Source organism: Choloepus didactylus, chromosome 2 (genome assembly GCF_015220235.1).
Source record: "Choloepus didactylus isolate mChoDid1 chromosome 2, mChoDid1.pri, whole genome shotgun sequence".
NCBI lineage: Eukaryota > Metazoa > Chordata > Mammalia > Pilosa > Megalonychidae > Choloepus > Choloepus didactylus.
The window spans coordinates 186,080,293-186,104,233 of NC_051308.1; the positions used below are offsets into that span (position 1 = coordinate 186,080,293).

The 23,941-nt window shown below is 37.3% G+C and overlaps 1 protein-coding gene across 2 annotated transcripts in view; it reads left to right on the forward strand.

The window, feature by feature from the left end:
- The window catches only part of C2H1orf87 (chromosome 2 C1orf87 homolog), an 82,506-nt gene that overhangs the window by 48,321 nt on the left and 10,244 nt on the right, over positions 1–23,941 (forward strand). For both annotated transcript variants that reach the window (XM_037827073.1, XM_037827074.1), the window contains exons 8-10: positions 724–821; positions 11,970–12,034; positions 21,311–21,390. In XM_037827073.1, coding sequence (XP_037683001.1) covers positions 724–821; positions 11,970–12,034; positions 21,311–21,390 — 243 coding nt within the window. The remainder of the gene's footprint in view (positions 1–723; positions 822–11,969; positions 12,035–21,310; positions 21,391–23,941) is intronic.

Consider the following 23,941-nt stretch of genomic DNA (forward strand, 5'->3'; position numbering starts at 1 on the left):
TCCCAAGGTCATACAAATCACGAGCAGGGGATGCGGTTTTAATAAAGTCTGTTTGATTTCAAAGTCTATGCTAAACTCAGAATACATGCTATTACGTCACTTAAAGTTCAGTGCACTTGAATCTAAAATCATCCACCCACTAACCTGAGAATGGGACTAGTTTTTCAGCCAGACTCAGAAAATGTTAAGTACATGGGAAACTGCAGTGACAACCGATTCATTCATCCAACAAATTTTTGTGGAGCATCTGGTTTCTATAGAAATCCCACTATTTTTTAACTACATGACATTGAGAAAGTCATTTTCTCTCCGTTGTTTCCTCAGATATAAAATATAAATAGCATTATTTACCCTACTAACACCACAGGCTTATTTTATAAATCAAAGAGGATGATAAAAAGTATTTTGCAATTTACCTATGTAATGAAGGGTAGATAATACCCGGGCCTTGACCACCCATCCAATGGCTGATAAAAACATTAGACCATCATTTCAAAGTTCAGTGGCTTTTGAGTAATGGGTGATGCCTCTGTGTCAACTAAGTAAAAATTTGATATTGATCATGATCTTTCAGTTGTGCAGTCTTGTCCTCAATGCTATCCCAATGGTAGAATGCATTCCTGAGTATTAAATTATTGTCAAAATCATATAGGTTCTTATATTGGAGGAAAAAAATGTCTCAATTTCACTCTATTGAAACTTTGAATCCTTTCTTATTTGCAGGTCAGGGCTGTATGTGGGAAACATGGGCTGCATCTCACGTTGAGCCTGCTGGAAACATTGCTTAACCATCAAGATTTGGGTTACCAAGATGAAATAAAGTATGTTGACATTTGATTCACATAGTCCTCTATTAAGATACCAAACACTGGGCTCTGTCTTTAGGGCACTACTACAAATTTGGTGTGTGAAGCATCTATTCCATTACATGAAAGCTCAGTTAAGGAATGTTTGCTTATCTTAAGACCTAACAGTATTTTTGGCCCTGGAAAGATGAAACCGGAAACTTCCACTTTCATCCATTATGGATGATCAAGGACCAGATTTACCCTTCCACCTTAACCAACTAAAAAAATAAAGCAAAATATGAAACACTTGTTTTCAGACATTAGACATCAGGTAGCACAGAATAGTGATCCCTGTGAGAAGGAAAACAAATTAGATGAGCCCTATAATTGCTCCAGATCACTGCACAGGAAGGATGCATCCAAATAGAACCTAGCAGACTCCCTGACTTGAGGATACTGAGTTCAGAGTGAATTGGGGGTTATGAGTTTAGAATTCAAGGAAACCGAGGAAGCTCGAGTTCACAGTATGGAGTAGCAGAGAGTAGAAAGATCCCTAGAGGAATCTCTCTGGAGATCTGCAGGGAGTTGTCCTTGTGCCTTCATATGAGTACTGACTACTTATTAATTTAAGAAAACCACCCAAGGCCAGGGAAATAAACACTGAAAGAAAGAGGTGAAACAGTTCTCAGATCTCACAAACGACTGGGAATAGTTCATGTTTTTACTAGCCAAAGGGGAAGACATCCTAAAACATGTGACATTGGGTAGAATCCTCAGAAGGGTATTACCTAGTAGTAGGGCCAAATTCTCCCTAAATAAAACTAAGCAAATCTTAAAAATCCTAATAAAACTTCTAAACGATCAAAACACGTCCAAGAATCTTAGCCACCTTCCAGAATAGAGTCCCCAAATTTCTAAAAGAATTTTTAAAACTTGAGCAATCAACATGTAAATTTTCTGGCATGTGTACCAAAATTACCAAGCATGAAAAAAATGGAAAATATGACCCATAATAAGGAGAAAAATCAACCAATAAAAGCAGACTCAAAAATAGCACAGACAACAGAATTAGTAAGTTAGCAATTATAAATATACTTCACATGTTCAAGAAGGTATAAGAAAGCATGAGCATAAGAAGAAAAGATATAGAAGACATTTAAAAAGATCCAGATGAAACTTTTAGAGAGGAAAAATACAATGCCTGTTCCCCAAAACCTATAATCCCAGTCTAATCATTAGAGAAACATCAGACAAATCCCAAAAGAGACATTCTACAAAACACCTAAACAGAACTACTCAAAACTGTCAACATTATCAAAAACAAGGAAATTCTGAGAAACTATCATAGCCAAGAGGAGCTTAAGGAGACATGATGACTGTATGTAATATGATACCTGGGATGATATCTTGGACCTACATGAGTAAATGGAGAGTACTGGAAATGGGAAATATGTGGGTGATTATAAAAGATTTTTCTGATTTTCAAATTTTTTTAAAAGATAATTTTTTAAAGCAGAAATACAAACAGTGCTTGACAACAATAGCACACAGTCTGGGATTGGAAATTAAAGCACATTGTGACAAGGCTCTTATACTATAAATGAAGTAGTATAATTTTACTTGTAGGAGAAACTTAAAGTTAAAAACAGCAATAAAGAGATAAAATGGAGACATAAAAACAATCCAAAAGAAGACAAAAATAAAGCAATAGGGAATAAAGGATTGATGAGGCAAACAAAAAATAAATACAAAGATGGTAGATTTAGACTCAACCATATCAATGATCACCTTAAGTAAAAATGGTCCAAATGCACCATTAAGAAGCAGAGATTCTCAAACTTCCTTTTTTATAAAAGTAAGACCCAGATAAATGTATCTACAATAAGCTCTTTTAAAATATAAAGACATAGGCTAAAAATTAAAGGGTGGAAAAATATATACCACAATAGCATTAATGAAAAGAAAGCTGGAGTGGTTGCATCAATATCAGACAAAGTAGATTTCAATGCAAGGTATATTGCCAGAAAGTCAGTTCATCAAAAGGACATAAAAATCAAGTGTTTATGCCCTAAATAACAGAGCTTCAAAATAAATGAAGCAAAAAATGTAGAACTGAAATGAGAAATAGACAAACTCTCAATTATAGCTAGAGAAATTAACAACCTTCTGTCAGTAATTAATAGAACAAGTAGACAGAAAATCAGTAAGAATGTAGAAAACTTGAACTACACTATTAAACACCATGACTAAGTGACAATTATGGAACACTCCACCCAACAACAACAGAATACAGATTATTTTCAAGTGTGCATGGAATATTTAAAAGATCAACCGTATTCTGCCATAAAGACAAATATCAGTAAATTTAAAAGGTTCGAAATATTGAAATCAAAGTATGTTCTCTGACCACAATAGAATTAAATTGTAAATCAATAACAGAAAAAAATCCAGGAAATCCCCAAATCTTTGGAAACTAAACAATACACTTCTAAATAACCCATGGCCAAAGAATAAATGGCAGAGGAAATTAGAAAATATTTTGAACTGAAGGAAAATTAAAACACAACATATCAGTCATCCTTTGTTTATCTTTCCTACATTTCATATCAATGTATGAGTAAATCCTTTAACTCTATCTTCAGAATGTTTCTAGAATCTGATCACTTCTCATCACCTTTATTGTTACTAGCTGCAAGTCCAAGCCACGATTATCTTTCTCCCAGATTACCGTCATAACCCCCTAACTGGACTCTGGCTCTATCCTTGTGCCCCTAGTTTATCCTCAATACACATCAACTACAGTGATCTATTAAAACTAAACCAGATCATGTCACTGCCCTGCTCAAAACCCTGAAGAGTTCCTTTTACACTAAGAAAAAAAGGCAAAGCCCTTATAAAAGGTTCTACATGAACTGCACCCACCATCAATTCTCTGCGTCCGTCTACAATTCTCTTTGTTCATTCTGTCCTTTTACACTAGGTTCCCTGTTCTTCCTCACATTCACCTTAGTGCCCATGTTTTGAATGTTTGAATGTTTCCTCCACCCTTCCCAAAAATGCTCTTTCCCAGGATACAGTTATGCTAACTCCCTCACCCTCTTCAAGTTCTTGATCAAATGTCACCTTCTCAGTACGGCCTACATTAACCAGAATACTTAAAGTTGTAATGCCTCCCCTTAACCTGCTTTCCTTTTCCTTTCTTCTGTACACGTACCAACTTTTTATGTTTTTATGATAAGTAATGCTTTACTTATCATTATGTGTGTTGTTATTATCTGTTTTTCCCTGAAAGACTATGGACTGTAGTGCCATTGGGAGGACAGGATCTTTGTTTTAGTCACTGATATATCCCTATGTCTAGAGCACTGCCTGGCACATAGTAGGTGCTCAATAAATATTTATGGAATAGAGCTGAATTAGGGGAGATACAGAGTCTCAGAATATTCTGAGATACAGACACCTGAATTCTACCCAGTCCCTGCCTCTTGGAAGAGTTGAAGGAGACTTTTCCTAACCACCCCAATAAAACCATGTTCTTTGGGTGTATTCTCTCATAGCATTTTATTTCCTAGCACTTATCATTATTTTTAATTATATATTTATTTGCATGATTTATTAGTGTAATGTCTACATGGTAAACTCCATGCTGGCAAGGACCATCACTTTTTCCTCATACTATGTTCCTAATATCTAGCCAGGTACTCGGCACATGGTGGGTACACAATAAATAGTTGATGGATTAATTTATCCATTCATTTAAAGAATATGTATTGAGTGCCTAATATACACTAAGCACTATTCTAGGCACTGAACATATAGACATGAATCAAACAAAGCCCCTTCTTCCATGGAACTTGTATTCTAGTGGAAGAAAAACAACAAATAAACTAAAATATATGACATATCACATGGTGATAAGAGCAATACAGAAAAATAAAGAAGGTTAAAGATTATGGGGAGGGCCAACTGATGAATAAATGAGATTAGGAGATTGAGCCCAGCCAGTGACTTTCTACTGGACCAGGTTTGGACATAGAAGTTTCCCTTCCTTGAAACCTTGGGGGTAGGAAGACTGAGGTAGATGAGCAGGAAAAGCAGAAAAGAAAGCTAGGAGCTGAATAGAAAACCTAGAAACCAAAATTGAGAGTCCCAACCTAAAGGAAGAAAAAGCAAGTGTAAAAGCCCACATTACACCTGGCACATAATAGAGGTTCAATAGGTATCTATTGAGTAAAAGCTGAGACCCAGAATAAGATTCCAGGAATCAGGGATATGAGAATAAGTGTGAATGGCGGAGTAAATGAAATTAGGCTACCTATTATGATTACAGTATTCTCAACCTACCAAAATTTTATGTGCAGATAAGAGAAACAGATTTCTTTATTAACCTGTCTTTGACCTTTGAATGTTTAGGGCATCAAAACTATGAGAACCAGTGAAGGATTGCACTTATAAGAGATAAATCTGTCTCATCCTTAAGCAGCCATTGGCTAATGCTTCTTCAGTTGAATTAAACCCATTCTGTTAAGAGCTTTGTATGCAAACCTATATCCTTAAGAGATTAAAGATGCAATTTAGGCACACATTTTAGGAGCTGAATGCACGAATCATTATTTTAGTACATATTGTCCATTAATCTGCTGTTCAATTGGGAACCCATTTGGAATGTGGCTGCTTGCTAATTAGCAGGATTCTAGTGCTGAGCTGCTTCCTGATTAAATGTCCTTTAGAATCAATAAAACATCAGGAGGGATTATGGTGATGTGGGATTAGCCCCATCTAACCAAATAAAATGAATTGTGTTCTCTTCTTAAACTGTCACGTTGCAAGAGCTGATGACAGGAGTAATTTTGCAAACCCTGTTGCAAAGTTTGTTTTGTATTTTTTTTAACATTGAGATTTTGTTTTTTGCCATTTGCCTACCAATTAGCAGAAACATTAGTGAATGACTGCCAGAGTAAGGTGATTTTGAGAAAGACTTGATTACGATTTCAAATCTCTACTCTTAATCACTCTCATGTAAAATGAATTCAGGTTTTGTTGGATGGAAATTATTTTCCCTGTTCTTGGCCAGGAACATGTAAGTCAGAATTAGCATTTAATGTTTCTGTGCGACTTTGCAATAAGTGGCAATTAAGGAGGGCAGAGAGAGAACAGGAGGCAAACTAATACTCTAAAATTGTATTGGCAAAATTAAGCGCTTCAAACCCAGTTTAAAACACATGCATACAAGGCATGTGTTGGGAGAGGGGATAAATAATGAATCTGCTTTGGAAGCTTCATGAATAGAGGGGAGCAATTGACACAGCCACAAGTAGGACTTATCATACACATCTGGCCCATTATTGAGAGAGCAATTAGGTTGAAAAGGACTCACTTGCTAATCCCAGGAACAACCAGAGGATTTTAGGAGATAAAGGAAACATGAGGTGTCTGATTCAGCAATTGCTTTTTAATGGGAATAGGAAAATGTTAGGCAGCAAGTGATTAGAGATGTGGTGTGGATCTGCCCATTGGTTGGGTCTTAGAACCCAGACCTGGCCTTTCAGAGTTCATTAATTCCAGTCTTGTCTTCAGAATCCCATAATTCATATACCGTACAGATTCTAACAACAATAATATTATTATTGTTAATAAAGTTATTATTTTTAAATAGTCAACAATAGTATAGTCCAGGCAACATTCTCTATAAGTATTAACTATTTTAATCCTAGCAACTGCCCCAAGAGGTAAGTACATTTATTTTTCAAATGAGGAAACAGAGATACAGAAGAACAGTGAGGGCTAAGACCAAAAGTAATTGACAGAACCAGGATTCAAATGTAGGTTCTCTTACTCTGTAGTCTTGGCTCATAATTGCTATACTATACCACCATTCAAACAAGTCCTACAAAACTCAGTTAAGAAGCATGCAGGAGAGTGGGTAGACACAGGGACTTTGGGCACATCACCTGAGTTCCAAGACTAGCACCAACCTTGGGTTTGGTCCTGAACACAGTTCTGGATTTGAAGAACTCAGTACCTCCTGCCCTCTCCTACAGAACTCCAACAGAGGTGTGGGGTACAGATATAGAAGGGAGATACTTTTAATCTGTAGGAGCAGTTATGATCTAAAGCCCAAGGCATGGAGACAACTTCTTACCATGTTAGGTGTTCCACCACTCTTGCAGCCTCCTTTGGAGGGGGATAGCAGCTCAGGCTCTGGAATCACATAGAGCTATGTGAAATCTGGCTCTGAAATGTACTGGCTTTGGGAACTTGGACAATTTACTAAAATCTCTTAACCTTGATTTTCTTATCTGTCAAATGGGAAAAGGATCCTCTTGTCTGGACCAGAGAGTTTATTGCTTGTGTATCAGGTAAGGGCTATGCTTCTCACAGCTAATTGAAAAATGTGAGGAATACAACTTAGGCTACATGGATATGAAGGTGAACACATAGGAAAATGGTGCACTTGAATGAGCATTCCAGCAGTGGGATTAAATAAAATTATCAAAGTAAACTACTTTTTCAAGTGATAAGGGGATTAATACATGTGCACTGAATATATCCCAGGCACTGGGCTACATAGTCTACATGGGTGAGCTCAATTCATACTCTCAACTTTTTTATACCTACTCGGCAAATGAGTAAACTGAGGTTCAGAGGTATTAAGTAAATTGCCCCAAAAGTTGGGCTTCTTAGAATCTTATTTGTCCCTAAAGACTAACTGCCTCCCCTGTAGTCTCCTTCCTATCTGCCTTCTCTTTCTAGCATATTCTGTGCCCCTCAGCTGAGGTACAGGATTACAGGATCCTGGGGTGAATGGCTACAGTTATTAAACTCTTCAAATCCAGAAGTGTATCCAGGGCTTAACCCATGGTTCTGGCAGTCTGAACATTGCTGGTGTTGGTCAGCACTCTTCTATTGTGTGTCTCAGCTGAGCTTTGTGGAACTTGTACGAACTTGTACAGGTGAGAGATGAAAAAGAATGTTTCAGACAAAAGGAGCAGGATGTGCCAAAACAACAAGGCAAAAGAAAGCATAGCAAGTTTAGAGAACGACAGCCTGTTGATTACGGCTGGAGCATACACATTATGAAGTGGAGGAAGGCAGTGGACTTGGAAGGTGAGCAATGGCACACCTGTTGATTTAAGCCTGCATAAAGCTCATAGAGAAACAAACGTGACACCTGAAAACAGCTTCATCAAGGTTACAAGAGTGTTTCAATAAAATAATCCCATACTTTGTGGGCTTTGGTTTTTACCTATTTATTTATTTTACATATTTGGATATTTGTAAAAAATTGGCATCTTCCTGACAGCCCTTGACTAAAACTCATATGAACAAAGAGACAAAAAAAATTCCATATCAGTGACAAAAACCGACTAATAGTCATTCTAGAGTCAGGATCTAGAAGGAATCTCCACTCACTCTAAATAAATGGAACTTGGGAAAATCACTGAGTTTCCCACCCCAAGCTTTGCCCTACCTGCCTGCAAGAATGGTGGATGACAGAGGATACTTTGTTCCTCCACCAGAGCCTTTATCGAAGGTGGATACCAAGTCTTAACCAACCAGAAAAGTAAACAGGTTTTTCTTTCTGTATCAGTTTGTATATGTACCCCTCCCTTCTCCTTCCCCTTCCCTAAGGATATGCACACATATACTTACTCACACTACATTTTATTCCCATTCATAGAGTGCAACTCCCAGAAATGACAGAGCAGAAAGTTGAGGTGAGAGAGATGAGAAGGGTAAAAGTTGACTATGGTATTTTTATATTCTGGTTGAAGTATAAGTCCTGAAAATAAAATAGTGTGGATTGGAGCAGAGAGAGGGAGACTCCTGTAGTTGTATATGCCAAGGAGTGTATAGATTATGATATATTACACCAATTTAGGGTGTTCGATATCCAGCAAGTTTGGGGAGAAAATCCCATCACTGTCCAACTGAGGTGCACTAGGCAAGTGCCTGAAAGGTGCTAGGAATCGGTGGGAATTGACATCCTGACCTTTGACTGAAAGTCTAAGTGAAAAATAAGCATAGCTAATGGGAATCTATGCAGCTTGATTGTTGGGTTGTACTGAATCTGAACAGATCCTCATTTAAAGATGAACAAAGAGAAAAGAAACAATATATGAGGAATTTACAAATATTTTAAATATGTGAAACATAAAAAAGGAAAGCACAGTCCTGCAGAATCCATAGATTAACAAACCTTTGAAAATGATTTATCCTAAAAACTGAAAAAAAATTAGAAAACATTATTGATGCTCTTGGTAGGATACTAGAAGCCATGTTCTCTACCAAAATGAATCAAAATTTATAAACATAGTGAGAAAAAAAGGATATAAAAATGACATTTAACAGACACAAGAAGTGAACAAGAATAAATTAGAAAGAACTTGGGGAATATAGACTGTTTCCAAGAAACTAAAATTTCTATAGCAGAATTAAGAATCAGGAAGCAAAAAAAAAAAAGAACACTAAAGAATATTTAGTATATAATGTTAAACTTGAAACACTCCCACAAAATCTAGAGGACAACAACAGAGAAGAAGATGAGAAAGGATAATAGATATAGAATAATAAGAAGAGAGATACACCCTAAGGGTCCTTGGTATTACAGAGTAAGAAGCTAGAAAAATTGGAATAGAGGTAAAATCAAAAGTCACAAATATAGGAACTTTCCAGAGCTGAGAAAAAAGATACAACCCTCTAAGCGCAGATTGGAAAGACTCACTATGATCTAGGCTTAATTAAGAAATTTTTCCACATCCGTTTTGACTTTTGTATTTTAAAGACAAACAAAATTATTCAAAGATTCAGGCCAAAACCAAAACAAACTAAACTAAAGAAACGAAAAAAATTAATTACAGCAGAACAAAAACTAAACTAACTTCAGACTTGTACAATAATAAATGTTAGAAGATACTGAAGCTGTGCCAATATAATTTCAAAAGGAGACAAATGTAACTGAAGCCAAATTATATTACATTCATATATAAGGCTATCTCACTTAAGGTATAAGAGGGCAGGATCTGGATTCAGACAGTTAGGGTTTAAATCCCAGCTGCTCTAGTGATCTGTGTGTTCTTGAGCAATCACCTTCATAGAGTAATTGGCTCAATTAAATGAGATAATGCACATAAAGCTCTCAGAACACTCACCAAATGCCTTTTTAACTTGATAAATTCAGTTGAAGTTAAAATTTGAACTCGGGTCTATCTGAGTCTAGATTCAAGCTCACAAATATTTTCCATTAGTCCAGAGTCCCTGACTGATTTGACTAGGAGTTGGGAGTCCACTTTTCTAATTAGAATTATAGTGGTTGTTATACCAACTAGAATCCATTCCCATTCTTTGAAGGTCCCGAAGTAATGTAGAAGACTATGGAAAAAGGAAAGTATTTTACTAGAAGGATCTTAGGGTTTTTATGGGACACATAAGTCCCATACACCATTCAAATAAGGTATTGCCCAAGTTCAATAATTAGGCAGTCTTCCCATAGTCTCCCTCCCTTACTATGAGCACATCATCAGAAAGGGGCAGGATAGTTTCTGATGCCATTTGGTCCAGAATAGTTCAGTTTATATTCTAAGAGAACACTATGTGGTATGTCCTAATTGTACTCTGAAAAATAAATATTATATAATGTTTACATATGAATGGATTCTGGGGATTTTGTTGCTGCTGTTTATTTTTTTTGTTTTTTTTTTTTTAAATGAAAGGGTCAGAGAATGCTGTGAGCATAAGCCTGGCCCTTCTAAAAAGACCTGGAAAGAAATTGCAGAAAGTGTAGAAGATAACAATTGGTTCTGTTACAGTTCATTTCCAGATCCATGCTAATATCAGATCTTTATGTGGTTAATAATATTCCCTGAAAGTGATACTTCTCTACATCTCTCATCTGCAGAAGAACTCTTCTGACTCTGTAAGATCATGTATAGAAGTCATGTACAGGAGAACTTTTATGATGAATAAGCAAAATAAACTGGTTGCATATTTATTGAATTGCTTTTATTTAAAGAAAATAAAATCATATGAAATTAAAATTCTTCTAGAAAACCCAGGATATATACCACAGCTTCCTCTATTTTTGCTTAACTTCTGATGGGTAGGAAGAAAAAAAATCTGCTTACAGTTTGATTGCTGTCAACAGAAACTGCCTTTTGCTAATATAAGCAAAATATATATATATATATATATATATATTTTGAAAGGATATGTGGTAGCTTATAGAATTGGGGAAAAGTAAAAATTTAGGAAGGACCAAAACCAGAAACTTATGGGGCTGGGGGTGGGGGATGAGTGGTTAAGATTAATCGGACAAGGTGGATCACATCTTTGGCTAAGGAAGGGTATGGGACTTGGATTTTACTCCCACCCACACTGAATCCAAAAGGAAACTGGAGTGTTATTACCAGAAGAATGAAGGATGGATTCATTGGACTGATTTCCACTATGAAAGCTTTGCTAAAGTATTTTTAAGCTTTAAATTACTCCCTAATTTTCACGTGCAGACATATTGCCCAACACCAGTTATGCCTGAGTTCACCAAATACTGTCTATTGGCACTCAGCAATCATATCCACCCCTTCTAAATTGTTTTCTGTGTTGCAATATTTCCCATCATTTGGAAAGCTGAAAAAATACATTTCTCAGACTCCCTTGACACTGAGATTCAGGAACTGATTTAGGTTCTATCAATGAGATGCAATTGCATGAGATTTGGAAGGCAGAAAGCAGGGCAGGAACAGAGGCATTTTATTATTTATTTCCTTCAGTTAGAGTGACTCCAGCCCCTGGCAGGCATTAGTTGTCCAGTGGCCAGAAAGCACCTTTGACCATCTAGTCACTTGTTTCATGGTTAGGGGCAACTGAGACATCAGCCAAAGTTTCCTGCAAGTCCCTGATCTCCAGACCACATCTGTGAAGGCCTGATCTGAAGGCCTGCGGCAGCCCCAATCTCCATTTCCCCAGCCCTTGTAATAATTTTGCATGCACCTAACTCCCCATATTAATCGAAATATCTAACATAGTTTCTGTTTCCTGGACTGAACATGGAATTATGCAGATCTCAAAAAGCTCCCTCAATATCAACTTCTTGGTATAAACATTCTTCCAGGGCAATGTTATTGGTGATCAATATTGTTTTTTTTCAACATTAAAACTATTCTGTTTCCTTTCCTTGGACAGATGGCAGAATTTTGTTGAGTTGTTGAGTAAAGCTTCCTCTGACTTGTCATCTGATTTGCTTACAGGTGAGTTTAGTTATTTTGTTGCTCTAGGCATTTGTTGCAAGACACAGAAAATGGCTTAGCAAACAATTCCTCCTATAAAATCATGGACTCTTGAGAGATCTCCCATTTCTTGTAAGTCTTGTTTGTTATGCTGCTTAACTTGAGTGGTTTGCTTGTTAGGTTTCATCTCATTCCTCCATAAAATGTAAATGACTCACAAATGAAGCAAAAATAGTAGTGAGAATTGACTTAAAGGCTATTATTTTAGTCCAATTGAGTCATAAAAGGTATAGTTCTCCAAGTTTCATTTTATCATGAGGCATTCTCTAGTGGTAGCCCATTATGATTAATGCAGCACCTTTACAGAAGTTGATATTATTTATTAGAATTTCAGTTGCACAATCCCTTAGATTTAGGAATCCCATTGCTAGGTATTTACCCTACTGTTACTGTTACTTTAAACACACACGCAAAAAACTCTCCAAGATTTATACATAAATCACTAAACCTATGTTTAGTGTAGCATTTTTTTTGGGGGGGGGGGGTAAATGTTTCTAAAAATTAGAATCAATGAGAGGGTCCTTCAATGTTACATCCAATTGATAAAGATTTAGTCAGCTGTAAAATAAAATGGATGGACTGTTACAGGAAGATTTCCAAGACATATTATTAAGTGAAAGTATAAAGATGTATTGGACAAAATATTTAGTAATTTGAAGTTTAAATATGACAGGTGAAAAAATATGCATTTTTATATTAGTCTGCTGTTGCAATTTCTCTGTTTACTACATCCATCAACCATTTAATGATTACCCTTTGAATCAAAATATAAAGTACTGATGGGGTGGGGATTGTACCAGTCTTATCAAGATAGAAAAGTGGAAACCTTGCTAGATGTTTCAAACAAAGGAGATTTACTACAAGAGATTGATTATACAAGTGTTGGAAGACTAAATGAGCAAAAAATGTATGGTGAAGTAACTCAGAGATTAGTAACTGTAGAAAACAGATACCATCTCTAAGGCAGCAGGACATAGGAAAAGTGGTACTATTATCAAAATTTAGGAGCGTGGTGTTACTACACAGCTGGTTCCAGGATCTCTGTAAGGATGGCAAGCAGCTGGAAAAAGGATTTCTGAGGCACTGCCACACAGCTGTTATTGAACCTCTAAAGGAGAACCACACAGGAATCAAATCTCTACGGAGATGGCTGGTGCTTGGATCTTTGACAAAGTACTATATGGTCAATGCTGGGACTACTAAACAGGTGTCATGTGACTGGTCATCTGACCTGTGAGGTTTCACACATGGCTAGTATTTGAAATGTATTTGAAATGTATAACAGTTGTTATATTGTAAGTTGTTATAGTGTTATATTGTAAGTTTCAGTAATGGAAATAACTAAAGTTGTGTAACCATGACCCATGACATTCTTTGAAATTTGTTCTCTAACTGCTCGTTAAATCATACTTTGAAAGTTATCACTGTTAAGTATATGTGTTAAAGTTCACAATAAAAAATGCATTAAAATAAAATAAAATAAGGTAAAATAAAATAAAATAAAATAAATGAATGCAAAATAAAGTCATCTTCAACAAATAAAAAATTAAAGGAACTTGTCATCAGTAGACCCATACTAAAATATATATTAAAGGGAGTTCTTCATGCTGAAGGAAAATGATCGTACATGAAGCATAAGAACCTGGAAAGGACTGAAGAACAAAGGAAATGGTAAATCTGAATGAATACTGACGGACAAAAAAAATAAAAACAACCACCACCACCACCTTGGGATTTGAAATGTATGTGAATTAAAATGCAGGCAACAATTTTAAACAAAAAACAAAAAACAGAGGGGTGGATAGCATTCAAGTGTTCCAAGAACATTTCTTTTTGGAAGTGGTAAAAGTACTAATTTGTATTAGTCTTTGATGAGTCAAGGATGCTTGTTTCAATCTCTAGGTTAAACCTAAAAGAATATTTGAAGAATGTATTTCTGGTAAAATAATAGAAGAAAATGGAGTAATGAAAAGAATACTTGATTATTCCAAAAGGCAGCAAGAAATGAGAGGAAAAAAATAAAATATTATAGGTGAGATAAAGAGAAAAACAGTAAAATGCAGTCTTCAATCCAACTATATCAAAAGTTGTATAAAATGGAAAACAATCTAATTTAAAAATGCAAAAGTTTTAGGCTAAGAAAACAAGAACCAGAGTAGGTTGCTAACAAAGCTACACCTTAAATGTAAGAACATCAAAAAGTTGAAAGTAAAATGAGGAAAAAAAGTATACCGTGCAAACAACTTACCAAAAGAAAGCTGGTGTAAGCATACTACCATCAGATCAAATAGACTTTAAGGTAAGCAACATTACTAGAGATAAAGAAGAATATTTCATAATGAATAAGGGTCACTGTACCAGGGAATAATAGCAATTCTAAATTTGTACACCCAGTAATGTAACCTCAATGTACATAATGCTAAACTGGCAGAAGTAAAAGGAAAAATAGACAAATCTTAAACCTTATTGTGAGATTTTAATAAATCTCATTAAGTAACTCATTAGAACAGACAGACATAAAATCAATAAGATTTGAACAACATAATTACAAGAAAGGCTATAATTGGCCATTCTCAAGGACATAGATCCAAATAATAGCAAAATATGATACCGACATGGCTAACAAATATTTGTAAAGATGCTAAACTCCATTTGTTATCAGGGAAATGCATATTAAAACCAAAAGGAAATAACAGTACACATCCATCAAAATGCCTAAAATTCAAAAGCCTAAAAATATCAAGGCTAGGATGTAGAGCAACTGGAATTTTCATATGCTTTTAATAGGAGTGTTAATTGGTACAACTTCCTTGAAAAATTATATTTGCTTTCTACTAAAGTTGAATATATACCTGCCCTATAACTCAGTTATTCTATTTCTAGGAGTATATCTAATATATATGTATGCCAAAGGATGTGTTTAAAAAAATAGACCATTTTAACACCATTTGCAGTAGCCCCAAACTGGAAGAACACAAATGTCTGTCAATAGTAGGCTGGATAAGAAAGTTATGGAATATCCATACAATGGAAAGCTATACAACCAAGGGATTGAAGGAACTACTGCTCCACTCAACACCATAAATGAATCTCACCAACGTAGCATGCAGAAGAGTATATATTAAATGATTCCTTTTATATAAATTTCAAAACCAGGAAAAAGTAACCTATGGTGATAGAAGCCAGGACAGTAGTTACTGTAGAAGAGGAGGGTGGAATGTGATTAGGAAAGGATGAAAGTGGGGCTTCCAGGATTCTTCAAGACCTCTATTTCTTATTTCAAGTGACTGCTCCTGGATGTGTTCAATTTGTGAAAGTTCATCACGTTGGGTCTTTATGATTTGTTCATTTGTGTTTGTGAATGTGTTATTACACATTAAAAAACTACCATGTTTCAGGCACTTTATATATTTTAATCTCTGGTCTTCAGAATAACCCAATTAGATTATATTAATATCCCAAATTTACTTTGGCTTTACCAAGACTCAGAGAGAGTGAATAATTCCTCTCTTATCACAAAGCTAGAAAACGGTGGTGTCTGGATTTGAATTCTGTTCTTATTCCATTGCCTTTCCATTACACCAGGCTGCCTTCCTGCCCTCTTTGTCTATTAGCAATTTTTTCCTTCATCTTTCTAGAAGAGGTCAGCCAGTTCTCCCTTCATTTGTGGTGTGTATGATAGGGGACAGTCTGAGCACAGCCTGCCACCTTTTCTTGTGACCCACAAATAAACCTTGAGGTAGGGTTATGGGATAACCGTGGGCTGACTCCCTTCTGGGGAATGCCTTGAGGTAAAACATATCTCCTAGCAGATAGTGGCCTGCCTGGCAGCACATTCCTTTCCCATTTTCCCCAAGCATATGAGAGGGTCTGACTAAATTATGTCCATTTTATGGTACCTGGTTTGCCACCCTGGTGTATTTGTCCCTGGTGGAGAGGGAGCAGGATCCTTCCACTATGGCACAAGGCGGTGTGCATGGACCATCTGCCTGCTTTGGCCATAGATTGAGACCCACTGGCCATGGGAGACCTATGCCTACTACTGAGGCTGACCTTTGCTCTGTCTCTTCTCTATGTGAGTAAACATTGTTCTATATGGTGCCAGAGTTGTGCTTTTGCTGGTGACCCCAACACATGCAAACCCTAGGACTGCTGTTTCTGTTGCCAGGCATTTGCTACCCTCCATAATGTGGACTTCTCCCCTGGAGGTGGTAACAGGTGTCTCTCTCTTCTGACCAGCAGTTTGGCACCTATGGTCTTAGGGCTAAAGTGGTATTTAGCAAAAGTGAAGTATCCCCTCAACTTGGAAACTCTTCTCTTTGGAGCTTATGAGTGACAGAGAAAGAGAAAGGGACACAGAAAGTAAGGAGTAGAGCCACCACTGTGACTGTTGATGGGGGAAATGAGAGGGAATGAGGATAGTCCCAGAGTTTCATTGAACCCCTCACACATTTCTTGAAGGCCTATCATTGAAGATAACACAGAAGAATGGCAAAGAGTTTGGCTTCCTTTTTATTAAGGAAAAGAATCTTTAGTAATTATTAGTTAGGACTGCTTATACTGCAAGGACAGAAGAAGCAACTCAATTGGCTTAAACAATAAAGAGATTTTGGCTTATTTAACTAAAAGTCCAGCAGCAAGGGTTGCAGGTATGGTTTGATCTAGGTGTTCAAATGTTAAGACCAGAGATCTACTTTCTTTGTGGTTCTTTTCTCTGCTTTACCTGGTGTTGGCATTCCCTCTGCAATAGCAAAATAGCTATGGCAGCTACAGTCACCATATCTTCATATTGTTGTCTTTTGGTAGGCCCTTCTCCAGAAAGTGAAAACTTTACTTAGAAATTGTAGCAAATATAGCCTCTCATCTCAGAAGCTCAGATTGAGTTTTATGGCCACCTTTGCACCAATGACTGTGACTGTAGTGCATGATACCCTGATAGGCTTTAACTAATTAGAAACCAAATTTGGAGTTGGAGCTGGGGTCAATTCTACCAAATCACAGTGCTGGGATGGGGGGAAGTGGTCCCCACAAAGCAAAATCTGTTGCTATCCCCAGAAGGTGATAATGAAGGAGATAATCACCGGATGGGGAATGAATGCTGGGATGTCAAAAGAAAAAAAAATCAACTTCAGTCAGATGGTGTGGTGTGTGAAACATTTTAGCTCAGTGAACACTTAGTCTTGTCTTTTCATTCTGCTTCAGCTAGACTCTTCTCTCAGCCAGTATTTGAATGCACCAAACACCCCAGCATCTAGGCCCCTGCCCTTACTGTGGCCTTTGCATGAAACACTCCCAGATATTTGCACGGCTTGATCCCTTATTTCTTTGTTCAGGGCTCAATTCAAATGTTACTTCTTCAGTGAGTCCTTCTGTGAATTCCCCATCTAAAACAGCAATTGCCATTGCTTTCCACCCCCATAATCGGCTTTAGTTGTGTTAAGGGCACTTTTCGCTGTCTGACATTATTTTATGTATCTATTTGTTTGCCTTCACCATTGGAATGCACACTCCGTAAGAAGAGATTCTGTTTCTTGCTCATTGTTATATCACAGTGGCTGGAAGAGTACCTCACATGCAGTAGGTATTTAACAAATGCTTATTGAGTGAATGAATGCGACAGTGTTTCATATCTGGAGGGTATTATCAGGGTTTGCTTGATACCATTCCTGAGACTCCCAGACCTGACCCTACCTCTGTTATCTTAAGCAGGTAACTGACCCTCTCATTGCCTCGGTTTCCCCGTCTGTTAAATGAGGATAATTTCTATCTCACAGAGTTCCTCTTTAGATTAAGCGAGAAAATATGTGGGAAATGTCTGGCATATAATCAATATTTAACATATATTAGTTTCCTTCTTACAAAACCTTCATTCAGTAGGTCCAGTGAGGCCAGAAGGCTTTATTTAAATCATTTGCTTTCCACCCTTTAGAATCACCTAGGGAGTTTTTAAAAAGTACTAATCTGGGTTCCCACCCCCAGAAATCTGATTTAATTGGTAGGTGTGAGGACTGAGCACTGGTTATTTTTAAAGCTCCCCAGGTGGGCACCAAAGGCCACTGATCTCAAGTCATTAGTTGGAGTGGACGGGAAGGCTGGCTGTTTAACTATCAGAACCCACTGGAAGCTCTGTAAAATCCGACCCTTCCAACACCTGGAAATCTCTTGAAGGCAGTTTGGCTTATTTCCTCCAGTACAAATCTTCAATTGGCAGACTTGACAGATGGTTATTATCTATCCTTCCTGCTGCGTTAGAAAGAAAAAAATATTAGCTCTGCCTCGGTTAGGTTTCTCAAATAATTTTTACATGTGCAAACCATTACTTTTTATATGCTTATAAGTATTAGGAAGGGGAAAGGGAAGCTTAAAAGGTACCAGGTAGACTAGTATGCATATTCTCCTAATGGAACTTTTGAAGTTCAGACAGTAAAGAAGAACTGGGCTGGGACAAGATCTAAGTTCTAGATCCTAAAAGGGATAATGAATGTGAACAGTGCCCAACAAAATGTCTGGCACATTTTAATTAATCTTAGGCCCTCTTCTCTGAGGAAACTACAGTGGTTTAAGGTCACATAATAATAGTAACAACAAACTACAATATCTTATACTGAGCATTTTCTCTGTAAAGTATTTTGTGTAGGTAATTTCATTTTATCTCAAAGGCATTGTTGGAAACGCTGATATCCCGTTTTCACAAATGACAAATTTAGGGTCCAAAAGCTTGCAGCTGGTGAAGGGAAGAATCAGGATTAAATTCGGATCTGTTTGACATCAAATTTCATCTTCCTGCCCTATGCTATACTGTTTCTAGACTCCCTTTAACACTCAAACTCTGATTCTGAAAAACCTTGAAGCTTTTTCACCTGCAATAAACAAAGATTTTCTTTAATATACAGGGCTAAATAAGTGGGGGCTAATGCTGCCAAGTGATGACATGTTCCCATGACAACTTAAATCTTAAGCAAATTCAATAAGATCTGCTCAGAAGGGCTGCCCTAACTGCCTGCCATCATGATCCACATCTGTACTCTATATGGCATCTGAGGAGGATAAAGAAATGCAGGGGAAAAAATCCCTCCTCTCCAAGAGCCTGAAATGGGAATTGGGGAAACAGAACTTCCATATGAAGTGACTTTATTTTCAAACTCCAGATTAGAGCACATAGTCATTCAGTTATTCAACAACCATGCATTAAGTACTTACTCTATGCTGATGCTGGGGATGCAGAAAACATTTTGAAATCACACTATCTCCCTTGAGAAAATGAGGGAGAAGATGCATAAAGATTCAGAGGGGTAATGTTAAAAGTCTGTCTAACAAAAGGCTTTTTAATCTGATATATGCATTTATTTACATGAGCATCCTTGCATAGATAACATTGCTAGTTAACGTTTATTGAGCATTTGCTATGTTCCAGGCACAGTCAAGGCTCATTGTTCACAGTAGTGGTGTTCTTTCAAGTTGCGATAAACACTAAATTAATGAATACTGAACCATTGTTCCTAGTGGAAATACAGGGGAAATATGAGCCTCTGATTTGTCAACCAATCAATACATAACCTTGTTTTATCTGTGTTTCTTTTTAAAGGCACCTTGTGCAACATATATGTTGTTGATTCGTTAACATTGAACTCATGGCCAATATCACTATAACACATGCCTGAACAAAGCTTACCTGACAGGTATATTTTCACATCACAGCTTTCTTGCACTTAGGAACACTAGACAGCACTTCAGCACTATGTGTGGTGGGCATGTTAAACCACACAATCACCAAGAAAAAGCACAAAAATGAAAAACATGGCACTAAATACACTGCAGAAAGGACACTTGTTTACAATATGAGAGCTGAAACAGGAAGGCAGAGCACTGCCCTGTTCAACTGCAGCTGGGAATGTGTCTATCTGACAACTCAAATTTTTTGTTGCTTTGCACATGTCCACGAATGACTGCAAGAGAACCGTGAGTATTGATTTGGGGGTTACAAATAAATTTTAGAGAGTAGGCAAATTCACAAATACAGAATCCCTGAATAATGAGGATTCACTGTACTTGCTTTACATTTTCAGAATAACCCATAGGTGTCATTTTCCCTATTTTACAGATGAGGAAACTGAGGCACAGAAAGGGAAACTAATTTGCTCAAGGCCATGTAATTAAGGAGAGGGCCCAACATGTCAAACCCAAGACATCTGGCTTCAGAACCTCCACTCTCAACCATTGTTACACTGCCTCCCAATACTTTTTGTTTAAAATATATTAATTGAATCATTTTTATTGAAAATAGTGAGAACAATTCAGAAGTAAATATATATTTGTTAATTGCATATTTGAATTAGTCACTGAATATTGAAGCCAAGGGTCTCAGAAGTCTATGCTGTGTGGTTCTCACAGAGATTTGTAAAGTAAATAAATAAGTAGCCAAGTCTGATCAAAGGTGCTGAGTAAGAAATGAAAGGTACTGTCAATAAGCCTTAGAGGATTTCAGCAGAAAGTCTTCATGTCTTTTTCCTGCTTCCTGAGGAAACAGCTTCCATTCGTGGTGACAGCAACTTGGAATAAGTAGAACCTGGGAAGCAGAATTCGTCATGTCTGGGATGCCGCAGATGCCTCATCCCCCTCCAGAGCCTCTGACCATTAAAAGGAACAAGGAAGGGACAAGAGAAAGAAAGTTTGCACCTGATCCTTTAGGCTCTAACCTGAGTGGAGAGATGGGCAGAAGTGCCTGCTTCTCTGTTTAGAAGCAGGACCATGGGAAGAGGCCTCTGCCTACCCCATAAACTCTAAAAGCCTCGCTGATTCAAGACCTCTCTACAGACCGTTGTTTCTGCTTACCTGGAACTCCACACAGCCACCACCATGACCTCTTCCTAGATAACTGCTATTCATCCTTCAGGTCACCAGTTTAAGTGTCACTTCCTCCAAGATGGATCTCCCAGCACTCCCACCCCTGCCTCAAAATACATTTAAGTATGTTCTTGTTTCCCTGTATTTCCTTTGCTGTATTAATGATAGCTTGTAATTAAATAATAATTTGGAGTAATCATTTAACATTTCCTCCCCTCTATGAGCTCCATTAGGGTGTCAACCACATCTTTCTTATTTTTATCCACCAGTGTATCTTCATCACCATCAGTGCAACCACAGAACAGAGCCTCAATATCTTCTTTACCTGGATACACATATGTGTTAAACAAAGAAACCAAAGTAAACCCTTCCATTATTTTCTTTCTTATTCAGGAAAGAATGGAAAGGAAGTCCCTGCCACTCCAGTGAAGCCTGAAGTTCCTGAGATGTCTCAAAGCACAACTAAACATATGGTATGCACCTGAAGTATACAGGGCTTGGGGAAGGTCTTCACAGATCCTTGGCCTTCTGTTCTCTGATGCAGGATGGGGCCCTCCCCTCTGGGAGTTTAGTTCTCACCCAGCCCCTCTATGTCTGACTTGTTTGACTTTGAGACTCTCCTCAAGTAGAAAACAGAGGTAGAGGAAGCCCTAGAGTGTTGGTCAGTTCCTATCCTAGCTGGTGTGCAGAAACCCCTTGCCACCACTTGGTGATGGGCTTGCCACCTGCCCCGAGAAATTGGACTTGTACCATCTGTCAGTTGTCCTTCCAAAGCTCATGAACAATCAACCAACAGTAATCAAAATAAAAGGTGGGTATGAGTCCTATTTTAATGTAAGTCCAGCTTCCAGAAACTAATGGTGACATTTTCCCCAGACATCATATTTCAAAATGCAATGGGTCCTTTGATTAAAAAAAAAATCTGGCAAGAAATTAAAATCCATTTTAATATTCCTAGCACTTAGCCAGGAGAAAATGCAGACAGAATTGAAAAACAGCCTAAGTTTTTCTGTTGTTGTTTTTAAATACTCGGATTAGAACATAATTCATCTTAAAATGACGGGAGGCCTCTTCATGCGCTTCACACTTAGAAATATTTTAGAAAATAGTATCCATTTTGGCAAGCCTCTTGCCATGTAAGAAACAACAGCAAATGCTTTTCTCCTTGAGTGTTAAGTCTGTTGTGAATAAGATTATAAGAAATACACTTTGCTCTTTTTTTGCCTCTTGTTTGAGGATTTTACTGCAACTCTGAAATAACTGATTCTCCTCACATTCCTGTATAAGCAGCATTCATTGTTCCACTTTTTTAGAAAGGGGAATTGAAGCACAGGTTTGATAAAGCAAATTCCTGATGGTCCCATAGAAAATCATTCATACATTCACTTATTCATTCTGTAAGCATGTCTTAAGATCTTTACTATATGTCAGCCACTAACTAGACCTTGGAGATAAATAAATGACTATCTCACCAGCCCAGCCTCCAGATCTCAGGTGAAAGAGACAGGGGAAAAAAACAGACAATTACTATACCCAGTGATAAGTGCTGTGATAGCCAAAGGGGCTACAAAGAATAGCCCCTCACCAGCCGGGGCTGTCAGGGAAGGCTCCCACAAGAAGGGATGTATGAGCTGTGTCATGAAGGATCAGTAGAAGCTCAAATAATCAAGGAACAGTGGACAAGGTTTTTGTAACAGGGGGAAAAGCATGTATGAAAGCATAAAGGCATAAAACAGCTTCATTTAATTCCTGAAAATGCAATGGTTTTATGTGGCTGGAGACAAAGATACAAGACTGAAAGAAGATAAGACTAGAGGAAGAATCAAGAATGAAAACATGAAAGGGTTTCATGTGTCAAACAAGGAATTCGGACATAGTGGGACCAAAACATTGTAGCAGGAGTGAGTGAGTGAGTGGGTGGGTGAGTGAGTGAGTGAGTGAATGAGTGAGTTAAATCTAATTCAGGTCCAAGCAAATTTCCTTTCCATTACCTTTAGTGGTTAAAGAGAGTGATGTGCTGTCTGCAGAAACATAAAGCTATTTAAAATGAATTTCTCAGAACCAAGGGCAGCTTTGAATTCTCTAATCATACACCAAAGATTTTGCACATGTACATTTATTTGGACAGACTGTCTAAAGCTTTCATCAGATTTCCAAAGAAGTCCAAAGCTCTTAAAAAGTATAAGAAACAATATTCTAATTTACTTTATGGTAACTTTCTGCTTTTCGACAAATTGATTTTATTAAAATAGATTTATTTTATATTAATCCCTTAAAACTCACTGATGACTAATTGTGCATATTGGTGCAATTTCATATAGCATTCAATTATTTCATACAAAATAATTCTCATTTCTCAGCATCAGCTAATACACGTTCATTAACAAACTAAAAATTTGTCTCCTTGTTGCAATTACTATTCTTTAGGGCTATGAGATTTTCACAGATTGTATGTGAGAAGTTTGAGACAAAGGTACAAATTTGGAGAAATTCAGGCATTTGAAAGTTTGGGGTACACAGATGGTATACAAAATTTAGGGTCATAATTTTATTGTGCCATAGTTAGGAACATTTGGATTCCAATGAACAGAACCAACTCTACTAGCTTAACTTATTGGAAGGATAGAAGGGCATATTATGTCACTTAAGGACAGAAATGCAAGAATGAACTAGAACCAGCGAGGAAGATCATTAGAGCTTCCTGCTTCTTTTCTCTTCTCTGCTGTCAGCTTCATCTGACATCAATCTCTCTTGGCAGACCAGCTTTATCTTAGCTCCACATAGTAGAGTTCCAGTCTCTCACACAGAATGATCTCTGTTTCTGTATCTCTGTTATTACCTCTCATAAATATTTCTAAAATCCTGAGCAATGGACCTCTTGGCCCATTTTGCATTAGATGGCCAGTCTTGAAGCATGCAATTAGAACATGGCAGTTTTGTCTATAACCATATGGATTGTCAGGAGGGGAAATTCCTGGAAAAACAGGGCTGGGCAGATCAAACAATAGAAGCCCATTCTCTCTA